The sequence below is a fragment of the Entelurus aequoreus genome, linkage group LG19, assembly GCF_033978785.1.
Source record: "Entelurus aequoreus isolate RoL-2023_Sb linkage group LG19, RoL_Eaeq_v1.1, whole genome shotgun sequence".
Classification (NCBI taxonomy): Eukaryota; Metazoa; Chordata; class Actinopteri; order Syngnathiformes; family Syngnathidae; genus Entelurus; species Entelurus aequoreus.
This window is the reverse complement of record NC_084749.1, coordinates 31,348,072-31,360,264: the sequence shown is the minus strand read 5'-3', so window position 1 is coordinate 31,360,264 and position 12,193 is coordinate 31,348,072. Positions and strand designations below refer to the sequence as shown.

The 12,193-nt window shown below is 39.5% G+C and overlaps 1 protein-coding gene across 1 annotated transcript; it reads right to left on the bottom strand.

The window, feature by feature from the left end:
• Positions 1–596: 596 nt before the first annotated feature.
• LOC133634902 (cornifelin homolog B-like) lies at positions 597–9,494 on the bottom strand. The gene is made up of 4 exons (XM_062027557.1): positions 9,441–9,494; positions 2,016–2,085; positions 1,758–1,945; positions 597–1,689 (listed from the first exon to the last, which is right to left on the bottom strand). Exons 2-4 carry the CDS (start codon positions 2,080–2,082, stop codon positions 1,498–1,500), a joined length of 447 nt encoding a protein of 148 aa, XP_061883541.1. The 5' UTR covers positions 2,083–2,085; positions 9,441–9,494; the 3' UTR covers positions 597–1,497.
• Positions 9,495–12,193: the final 2,699 nt, after the last annotated feature.

Sequence of the window (12,193 nt, the reverse complement as noted above, 5' to 3'; positions counted from 1 at the left end):
AGTAAAGGTGTTGAGTTCCTGTGTTTGATGTACGCACATTATTAGGGTTGTCCTGATACAACTTCTTCACCAATATTGCAGCCTTGCATATTGGCCGATACCGATATCAATCCTATACAGTATCATCACAAATCATGCATACTTTTTTCTTCTGTAGTAGTCAGGGTCTCAGCAGCTTTCAACAAGTCCAAGTTTAAGACATTTTAAGACTTAACACCAAGATGAATAACATTTAAGAGCCTTTTTAGATTCATACTGGCTACAATGTACAAGAACATGAAGGAAACAAGTGTATTTCCGATACAACAAGGGGAATAAATGCAAATTCTATGTTGGGGGCCAATTTGATTCTGTGCATTAAGAAGAGGCCATATGTATCGTAATTTGGTTGCTATCAGACCAATCTCAATATTGGGTCGGGAAACCCCTAGTAATCATTACTTTAGTGCACAAGGAGCACTAAAAAGCCTGGAAATAATATGCGGCAATACAATTTGACAGAAAAATGTCATGTTTTGAATTGTCTTTAGACTTTAATATTTGATCATGCAACATACTTTTTATTAACATCTATTCCAAACATTTCATATTGTTAAAAAAAACTTAAATCTCTCTTTGTCAGCCTCATTTCAAAGCAAGGTTTGTAAGAAATGTATAATGCATAGGAAATTATGATACAAGGTGATTATTCATGAAAATTCATATACAGTACAGGCCAAAAGTTTGGGCACACCTTCTCATTAAATGCGTTTTCTTTTTTGTAGATTGTCACTGAAGGCATCAAAACTATGAATGAACACAAGTGGAGTTATGTACTTAACAAAAAAAAAGTGAAATAACTGAAAACATGTTTTATATTCTAGTTTCTTCAAAATTGCCACCCTTTGCTCCGATTACTGCTTTGCACACTCTTAGCATTCTCTCGATAAGCTTCAAGAGGTAGTCACCTGAAATGGTTGTCACTTCACAGGTGTCATAGTTTTAAAAGTTAAAGTTTTAAAGTGCCTATGATTGTCACACACAATCATAGAAATTATTCTCTGCATTTGACCCATCACCTTTGATCACCCCCTGGGAGGTGAGGGGAGCAATGGGCAGCAGCGGTGGCCGCGCCCGGAAATTATTTTTGGTGATTTAACCCCCAATTCCAACCCTTGATGCTGAGTGCCAAGTAGGGAGGTAATGGGTCCCATTGTTATAGTCTTTGGTATGACTTGGCCGGGGTTTGAACTCACAACCTACCGATCTCAGGGCGGCCACTCTAACCACTTGATGCCTTCAGTGACAATCTACAATGTAAAGAGTCATGAAAATAAAGAAAACACGTTGAAATGAGAAGGTGTGTCCAAACTTTTGGCCTGTACTGTTTATTCACGGTTTCAATTAGCAGCCACAACAGTATTAGTGATCAGACTGATGTGTAGAAATATAATCTGGGTTATCTTAAGTCAATGTAAATATTGGCAAATATTCATAAAAGTTCACATTTGCAGTATTTTAATGTTGAGCAACATAAACAGTGGGTTGTGTTTGCATCATCATCATAGGAGCAGGCTGCTGGATGACCGTTTGATTAATGACGTTGACGACAGCCGTCGTTTTGTTTTGGTGTTTCAACTCACGGTGCAACTGACACCAGCTGCACCACACGCAGAAACAGGAAACAAGAATGTCCTTACAGAGCGACCCCTGTGGGGAGTGGGGGGTGAGTCGTCAATGCCTTTTTAAAAAACAATAATATGGATAATGCATCCTACCTTGATATTGTATGTTTTACGAATGGATGTCCTCATGGACAAACCTGCAGGAGGCACACAGACTGGTATCCCAACAGCTGCGCACACACCAGAGCCGAAGATGTCACACAATGGTAGGCATGTGTTCTCTCCATGTCGCCCTGAAACTGTGCAGGCCAGGCAGGGGCAGCACCAGAAACCATAGCAGCCTGAACGGCAGATAAACATTTTTGATCAGCAGTGTGAAACCGCTCTAATGACGCTTTTATTATCTCTTACATGTGCTTGCGTTTTCAAAGCAATCGCAGACACCACTGTGCCAGGCTGCGAGAGGTCGGGAGTTCATTTTCTGGTTAGACAACATGAACAAGGAAGAAAAAACAATTTGCTTCACTAAACACATTACAGCAAATAAAACAATGCCTCAAATATTAATTACCAAAATGAGACTACAAGAAATCAATAATTGAGGAGAGACAGGATGTATGTGTAATAAGTCTTCGTTGTCAGTGCAGTTTTGAATGAAAACATTGTGAGAAATGTGAGGCAGTTGTGACTAGACAGTATGCTCTATAACAGGGGTGTCCAAATTTTTTCCACCGAGGGCCGCATACTAAAAAATGAAAGAATGCACTTTGTACATTAACCCAGTGGCGGGCCATGCGTTTCCCACCTAGGCCTTCAGTGATGTCCGACTTCAAAGATTACCTCTCAAAATACCATCATTGATGTCACCACATGACTATTGCTGGAGAAATACTATACAGGAACACATTTATCCCCTACTAGGCATTGAACACATCAACATTGTACGGGTTATTTTCTGGTGCCTTTAAAAATCAATTAAAACGCATCAGCAATTAAAACATATCTTATGTGGTACTGTCAAAATTAAAAGTGAAAATGTTTAATATTTGAACTCCCAATTTGTAGCACCTATTCGACGCCGTATAAGCCAGTGGTGCCGCTCGTAGTCTGCTTATTCGAGTGGAAATCGTACGCTGAGCTAACTTGTGGGGTTGGCCGACGTCGTTTCACAAGATGTAGTTTTTCTTTAAATATCCTTCTTGAAAATGGCCTTTCAAATATCTATCTGCCACCTAATCAACATTTTGGTACTTTAACTTGAACTTTGCCCGATTACATTTGTACACTAATTACACAGAGAAGTACGGACTCTTATGCACTGCGATCCAACGATCAGCTGTTGCTCTCTGTCCCTTTTGCGTGCACTGAGCTGGGGAAAACAGCTTTTGTCTATGCAGCTCCTTGTGCTTGGAACATGTTACAAAGAGACTGGAAGCTGAATGAATTGTTATCCTTAAATGCTTTTAAATCTAAACTGAGAGCACCTGAAGGAGCCTCAGTTACCTGTAACTGTTTTACTTGATGTCCATTCTGTCATTTTATTGTGTAATGTGAATGTTATGTGTAACATAACCTCTTGGCCAGGGCTCCCTTGAAAAATAGATTTTTAATCTCAATGGGATTTTTTCCTGGTTAAATAATAAATCAAAATATATGACGGCAGAGAAGCGCAAACATAATTCTCAGGGCTTTGATGAGTGTAAAGACTTAAACTGCCATTAAACCGCTGAAATACGATGAATGTGATCTGGGGCAGTTTTATATAACAAACATATAATATTCCACTCTGCAATTTAGATCTATTGCATATTTTGCATTTTCCAATTACAAAAAAATGAAGTTGTAAAAAAAATTCTATGTATACGTGAGTATAAGCTATTTAAAAAATCTACATTATATTAGTTATAGGTGACAAGGCAAATATTATTCTTATATTTGATATACCTCATTAATCCTCAGGGGCACAAATGCAGACTTGTTTGTCCTTTCAGTAATTTCTGTATTTTTTGTTGTGTTCCTCACTTCTTCAATTATGCATGATTTGTTTTTTCCTAGGAGGTTTTTATTTTATTTTAAATGTCTGTTCAATTCTTTGCCAGGTGTAGAACACACTGGCGGGTATTCAACAATACCTCAAAGCCAACAGGACATAAAGTCCTTTATTTGTTTTTATTATTTCTCAAATCTCAAACTTCAGCCATAAACACCAATACCAAATAATGTTTTTTCAACCCTTCAAAGGTTTTTGATGAAATAATGTCACAGTTGTCAATTAGTATAAATTAACTAATTTAAACCGGTGACATTAACTAACATCAAAAGGGTCATAATGTTCGATATTTTTGTTTAGGACTGAAGTTTATTCCAAAATTTGGCCAAAAAAAACTAATCAAAATGTTTGTACGCTCTCAAAAAAACATCAGGACTTTTATGTTGTGTTTGGTTTTGAATATATTTAATAAATAGCCCAGCATTATTTTTATTTACGCAATATAACAGGTTTTCCCAGTAGAAATCCTCATAACATATACCAGCATAATATATCGTATTATATGAAACACGCTGTTGTAGTGTAGCTCAGTGGTTAAAGACACTATGTTTATTTTTTTAAATTTTAAGCTGATTTGTGATGAAAATTACAAATCTTTATTTTTACCCATTTTTTATACATTAATAACATAGTTCTAATAATTAATGCCAGTAACAATGCCAGATGATAACTAGTTAGCCTTGCAGGTGTGCTATCAATAATTGTGTTAGCTTTAAGGTTGTCCTAATGCAACCTTTTCTCTTCCGATACGATACCAGCAGGAATCACACATACTTTTATTTTGTAGAGTGAAATTTTAAGAATATGTTTGATCAAGTGAAATTAGACAAACCAAAAACCTGGGTAGATATGAAAAACATTAATATATTTATTATTTACCACCTGGAATGGACATGAAAAGCCATATTGGAACAAAAATACAAAAAAAAAATCTGTCTGGAGCCGCAAAAAATGTAAAGCCTTATATAAGTGTTAGTATGAAGGCAACACATGATATAAGTGTCTATATTGGCTATATTAGCCTACTATCAAAATGACTATGTGTCGCAGGCTGATGCAAATCTTCATTGACAGAAATGTTGAAATGTAATATTTATTCTACACATTTTTACAACATTAGAAAACATTACTAAAATGGAGGCTTTTCAGAGGGTGTGATAACTCCTGGAAATTACTGGTTTAGAATGGCCAAATGTAAAGATGTGTGTGTTCAAGTTGAAGAAAATGGAAAGTACGCATAAAATGAGCTCAAATATACCTAAAATAGGGGGCATAATGATGCATTATGTACATACAGCGAGCATAAATAGCATGTTAGCATCAATTAGCTTGCAATCATGCAATGACCAAATTGATTAGCTCTACACAAAAGTCAATAACATCAACAAAGCTCACCTTTGTGGATTCACGCACAGCATAAAACGTTTGATGGACAAAATGAGACAAAGAAGGAGTGGCATAAAACACGTCTTAAGTTGTACATGTAAACAAACTACGGTGCATTCAAGGACTTACAAAATTAGGACAAGATGGCGCGCGCCAAATACTCATCAGAAAAGCATGTTTAATGTAAACAGTGGGATTTTTAACAATTAGGAAGGTTTGTGTCATGTTTGTCCTACAGAAACCATATTAAAACAAAAATATATTTTTTCCTCATCTTTTTCCATTTTCATACATTTTTGAAAAAGCTCCAGGGAGCCACTAGGGCGGCGCTAATGAGCCGCTTGCTGCTCGAAAGCCGCACGTTGCCGACCCCCGACTTAGGCTGTCTTTAGGTTGAAGTGGAGTAATAATGTTTTTTGTGGTTACCTAGTGGTGAAATAATGATGCAGACACGTTTGTTACTGGAAACTTTCTAATACACTTCTGTGTTCGAGACTTTATATACATTAGTAACATGTAAATAGAATGATTTCATACTTGTTTATACTGAAAATTGATTTCAGACTACATGTCAAGACGAGGACTATGATGCAGCTTACTGCAAGGCTTTCGCAGCTTGCTGCGAGGAATGTTTTCCCGTGGTGCAAACGGACTTGACTGGACAAGGCTTGCAGGTAAATACATGATTTATTCTTACTCAAAAGTACTACAAAAACAAAAGGCGCACACAAGGCGGAGTCACAAACTTGGCGCAGGGTACAAAAACTAACACTTATAAACAGACTAAGGACATGAAACAAAAAACATTTACTGTGGCGTGAAACGAGCAGCATAAGCTATGAACAAGCATTGAAAGTCAGTAACTATGGCATGAAGTGAGCAATGTCGCCAGGCCTGGCAACTAACCTAACCTAACCTAACCTATCCCATAACCCCAAAGGGTCGTTGGGGCACCACAGACGATCTGTTGACCAGCTCTCTCCATCCCTCTCTGTCCTCAGCAGCTCTCATTGCCTCTGTGAGTTTCAGGTGAGTCCATTCTCCGATGTTATCTTCCCATCTTTTCTTTTGTCTCCCTCGTCTCCTGCCACCTTGTACGGTGCCTTGCAGGATTGTTTTTGCAAGGTCTGAGGATCTGGTGATGTGTCCGTACCACCTCAGTTTCCGCTTTATGACCGTGGTGAGCAGGTCATCATGTGGGCCGATGGCTTGGCTGATCTTTTGCCGGACTTCTTCGTTTGTGACATGTTGGGTGTAGGAGATACCCATGAGTCTTCTGTAGCATCTCATCTCCATGTTCTGAATTCTTTTCTGCAGCTCTGCTGTAAGGGTCCATGTTTCACAGGCGTAAAGGAAGATCGACATTACAAGTGAGCGCTGTAATCTCACCTTTGATGCCAGACTGATGTTTGTGTCTTTCCATATGGGTTTGAGTTTTGCCAGGGCAGCAGTTGTTTGAGCACTCCTGGCAAGGACTTCCCGTTTGGATCCTTCATCGGACACGATTGCACCGAGGTACTTGAAGCTTGACACCGTGTCCAGTGCCTGTCCATTGACTTTGATGTCTGAGCGGATGCCATTTTTGTTGTTGGTCATCATTTTGGTCTTTTCAGCATGGATTTCCATTCCGTAGGCTCGGGAGGTGGTATCAAGCCTTTCAACTAGACTGGCAAGTTCTCTTTCTTCTCCAGCTAGCCCATCGATATCATCTGCAAAACGGAGGTTGGTGATTGGTCTGCCTCCAATGCTGACAGTTCCTTCATGATCTGCTAGGGCATCCGTCATGATACGCTCCAGAAAGATGTTGAAGAGAATGGGAGAGAGAAGGCATCCTTGGCGCACTCCAATTGTTGTCCTGAACCAGTCTCCGATAGCGCCGTTGTAGAGAACTGCGCTGGTAGCTTTATTGTACAGATGTTGAATGACTCTGACAAGGTTAGGACTGATGTTGTATTTCCTCATGGTTGCCCACAGTGCAGCATGCCATACCCGGTCAAAGGCCTTCTTAAAGTCTACAAACACATGGTAAAGGTGTTGTTGATGCTGCAGATGTCTCTCACAAATGATTCTCAAGTTGAAAATCTGTTCTGTGGTGCTCCGCCCTGCTCTAAATCCAGCCTGTTCTTCAGCTATAATCAGTTCAGCTTGGGGTTTTAACCTATTTAGTATTATTTTCAGTAGGACTTTGCTGGGATGGCTAATAAGACTGATGGTGCGGTAGTTTTGGCACAGTTGGAGATTGCCTTTTTTCGGAAGTGTGATGATAAGTGACTGGGTCCATGATGTAGGCCACTCACCACTCTGCCAGATTTTGTTGCACAGGATGGTGAGGGTGTCGATCATGGCTTCTCCCCCTGCTTGTACGAGCTCAGCTGGGATGTTGTCCACTCCGGCTGCTTTTCCTTTTTTCAGTGCTCGGATTGCTGCCTCAACTTCTTCACGGAGGATGGGGAGTGTGTCTTCATCCTCTGTGGGTTGAGGACATGTCAGGATTGTTGGATCTCTGCGTGCCGTGTGGTTGTAGAGCTCAGAGCAGTATTCTGTCCACCTGTCTAGGATCTTCTGTTCTTCCGCTAGGCAGTCACCGGTCTTGCTCTGGATTGCAGAGACTCTGGTTTGTTTTGCTCTTGTTAGCTCCTTAACAGTTTGATATGCCTTCTTGGTGTTGTTGTTGGCATTCAGGCTGTTCTCTATTTCTTGGCACTTTCCCTCAATCCAGTTCTGTTTTGCTGACTGCATGCCTTTCTTGATGCTCTTATTGATTACTCTATAAGCATCAGATCCTTCAGGTGAGTTCTTACTCTTCTTCAGGGCTCTCCGCTTGTCACACAAGTCTAGCAGTTCATTAGTGACCCAAGGTTTCTTCTTTGGGCGGAGTTTGCCAAGGATCTCAGTGGCTGTTTCGGTTATGACTTTGTTCAACGTGATGGTCATGCTATTGACATCAATTTCTTTTGCACCTAGATTGATCAGTGGTGCAAACCCCCCTCCTATCCTTGTCTTGAAGACTTCTGCCACCTCAGGGTCTCGCAGTTTGTCCAGATCGAACTTCATTCTAGTGCACTTAGAGCTTTTGATATTCTTCAAGCGAAGGTGAAAGGACATCAGGACGAGGTCATGGTCACTCCCAATGTCTGCTTTTGGAAAGCTGCGCGTCCTGCCAGTATTGACGCTTGAGCGAAAGCGCTTCTTGACCAAGATGTAATCGATCTGGTTGTGGTACACTCCACCGGGACTGTGCCAGGTCCATCGTCTGGAGGCCTTATGGGGGCCAAGTGTGTTCGCCAGCAACAGATTGTTGTACCTGGCAAACTCCAAGAGCCTTAGGCCTCTATCGTTGGTCTCGCTGTTGCTGTATGGACCACATGTGTCTTTCCAGTTGTTATAAGCATCCTCTCCAACCTTCGCATTCCAGTCTCCTTGTACAATAAGGATGTCCTTCTTTGGAGTTTTATCTAGGACTGCTTGTAAATAAAAGTGTCTTGATTAACAATAGGTGCGTGAGTCCAAACAAATGAGGCAGGTGAAACTAATGAGTTGTCATGGAAACTAAAACAAACCAGGGAGTGCAAACAGGAAATAAAAGAGTCCAAAAACCAACAGAACACAACCAAACAAAACATGACCACAGAACATGACACTACACTGCAAAAACTGAAATCTAAGTAAGATTAAATATCTCAAATAAGGGTGATATTTGCTTATTTTCTGTCTGAAAAGATCATTCTTCTCACTAAGCAGATTTTATGTTAGAGTGTTTTACTTGTTTTAAGGGTTTTGGTCCTAAATTATCTCAGTAAGATATTACAGCTTGTTGCTGAGATTTTATGACCTATATTGAGTAAAACATGCTTGAAACTAGAATATCAACTGATGCAAAGCTGTGTCATCAACACTCACAAGTATAAAACTACTTTTTTTAAAGTAATAATTTCTTATTTCAAGCATGTAAAAAAAAAATCGTGACTTTGACGCAATTGTGTCTCATAATTAAAACAGATGACAGCCAAATGGACTTTGCTGTTTTATTTTCAATGAAACAATAGAAAATGCGTACTCATATAGTAGTACAGTTGTTATTAGTGAGAATATACTTATTTTAAGGTATTTTGGGGTTCATTGAAGTTGGCTAATTTTACTTGTTTTGGAAAGTCTTGACAAGACAAATTTTCTTGTTGTATTGGCAGATAATTTTGCTTAGTTCAAATAAAATACCCCTAATTTTTGTATTTTTTTTTCTTGTTTTTGAACACTGACTTTTTACAGTGTACAGTATTGTTCAATTAAGGACACATGTTTTTAGCTTGTGTGCATAGCTGTTGCGTAGCTGCAAACCATCTAGTAACCTACAATGTTTAACTTTTGTAAATGACTTCACTAAGATACAAGAAAAGAGCAACCTTATGCAACCTGTCCAGCTTTGTTCAAGAAAACGCGCTGCATGACTGCTTGTGTTGGAGATAAAATCACAAAGTTTAGATGCAAGCTTGTATTTTGTTGTTGATGTTGGACTCATGTCTGATATCATTAGTGGTTTTGGACACCCCTAGTGAGCTTAAAAGAAGGTCAGTATGGATATAAATCTTATTTTGGAGAGCCACCCTTTGGCCAAACCAAAAGACTTGACATGCCAAATTTGGCCAGGTCCCAATTTGGGCACCCCTGGTTTAGAGAGTAGCTGAAAATGATCTTCCCCAACTTTAAAGACCAGCACTGTTTTTTAGCTATTCAAATAAGTATACATTTTATTATTCATTGTGTTTATCACAATGTGAGCAATTACAGCCCAGGGTTTAAAAACACATTAAATATCTATCATGCCTTATTGTGTGGATGAAGAACAAACAAAGATGATTACGGTACACTAATTGTTATGTTTTTCCAGGCTCTATTTTAAATGGATAGATTTGTTGAATTGTAGAGTCTTACCTGATGCAGGTGCGGTCCGGTCGTGTTACCGGTGAAATGGAAATTAACAATGGAGTGCACAGTTTGTTGGACTACCAAGGACGGAAAAAAATGCTGCCAAACCGGAATTCACGTGGATTTGGAAATGAAAGAAAGATAAGATAAGGTAAACTAAAAGTCACTGTTAATATGAACTAATAAGTCAAAGTCTGACCATTTTTAGGAGAGGATTTTTAAATTTATAGTCAAAATGTGATCAAATAAAAAGTGACCTAAAATGCCCACCAAGTATTGTTAAGTTAGTATGACAGTGCATTATCTTCCTTTTGTTATGCCTGCTTTTATGAATCATGCACATCTACGACCCACCAAACTGGAAAAACACTGTTGTTCCCTTAAACAATTATATTTTAATATCTTGGTTTATGGCCACATCCTTCTACAAAACCCAAAACCTGTAAAGTTGGCACGTTGTGTAAATCGTGAACAAAAACAGAATACAATGATTAGAAAATCCTTTTCAACCTATATTCAATTGAATAAACTGCAAAGACAAGATACTTAACGTTCGAACTGGTAAACTTTGTTATTTTTTGCAAATATTAGCTCATTTGGAATTTGATGCCTGCAACATGTTTAAAAAAAAGCTGGCCCAAGTGGCAAAAAAGAATGAGAACGTTGAGGAATGCTCATCAAACACTTATTTGGAACATCCTCCTCCTCACCCACAAAGCCCTCCACAACCAGGCCCCCTGCTACCTCACCAACCTGCTTCACCGCCATACCCCTTCACGCAGCCTCCGCTACTCCGACGCCCACCTCCTCTCCCTACCACTCAGAACCAAGCTCCGGACCTGGGGTGATAGAGCCTTCTCCATCGCTGCTCCCACCCTCTAGAACTCTCTGTAATGTATTATTATTATTATTATTATTATCCCACAGGTGAACAGGCTAATTGGGAACAGATGGGTGCCATGATTGGGTATAAAAGTAGCTTCTATGAAATGCTCAGTCATTCACAAACAAGGATGGGGCGAGGGTCACCACTCTGTGAACAAATGCGTGAGCAAATTGTCAAACAGTTTAAAAACATTTCTCAACGAGCTAGTGCAAGGAATTTAGGGATTTCACCATCTACGGTCCCTAATATCATCAAAAGGTTCAGAGAATCTGGAGAAATCACTGCACGTAAGCCGCAATGCCCGTGACCTTCGATCCCTCAGACGGTACAGCGTCATCAGTGTGTAAAGGATATCACCACATGGGCTCAGGAACACTTCAGAAAACTACTGTCAGTAATAGTTTGTTGCTACATCTGTAAGTGCAAGTTAAAACTCTACTATGCAAAGCAAAAGCCATTTATCAACAACACCCAGAAACGCCGCCGGCTTCGCTGGGCCCGAGCTCATCTAAGATGGACTGATGCAAAGTGGAAAAGTGTTCTGTGGTCTGACGAGTCCACATTTCAAATTGTTTTTGGAAAATGTGGACGTCGTGTCCTCCGGATCAAAGAGGAAAAGAACCATCCGGATTGTTATAGGCGCAAAGTTGAAAAGCCAGCATCTGTGATGGTATGGGGGTGTATTAGTGCCCAAGACATGGGTAACTTACACATCTGTGAAGGTGCCATTAATGCTGAAAGGTACATACAGGTTTTGGAGCAACATATGTTGCCATCCAAGCAGTCTTTATCATGGACGCCCCTGCTTATTTCAGCAAGACAATACCAAGCCACGCGTTATAACAGCTTGGCTTTATAGTACAAACCCTGTTTTCATATGAGTTGGGAAATTGTGTTAGATGTAAATATAAACGGAATACAATGATTTGCAAATCATTCTCAACCCATATTCAATTGAATATGCTACAAAGACAACATATTTAATGTTCAAACTGATAAACTTTTTTTTTTTTGCAAATAGTCATTAACTTTAGAATTTGATGCCAGCAACACGTGATAAAGAAGTTGGGAAAGGTGGCAATAAATAATGATAAAGTTGAGAAATGCTCATCAAACACTTATTTGGAACATCCCACAGGTGAACAGTCAAATTGGGAACAGGTGGGTGCCATGATTGGGTATAAAAGTAGATTCCATGAAATGCTCAGTCATTCACAAACAAGGATGGGGCGAGGGTCACCACTTTGTAAACAAATGCATGAGCAAATTGTTGAACAGTTTAAGAAAAACCTTTCTCAACCAGCTATTGCAAGGAATTTAGGGATTTCACCATCTACGGTCCGT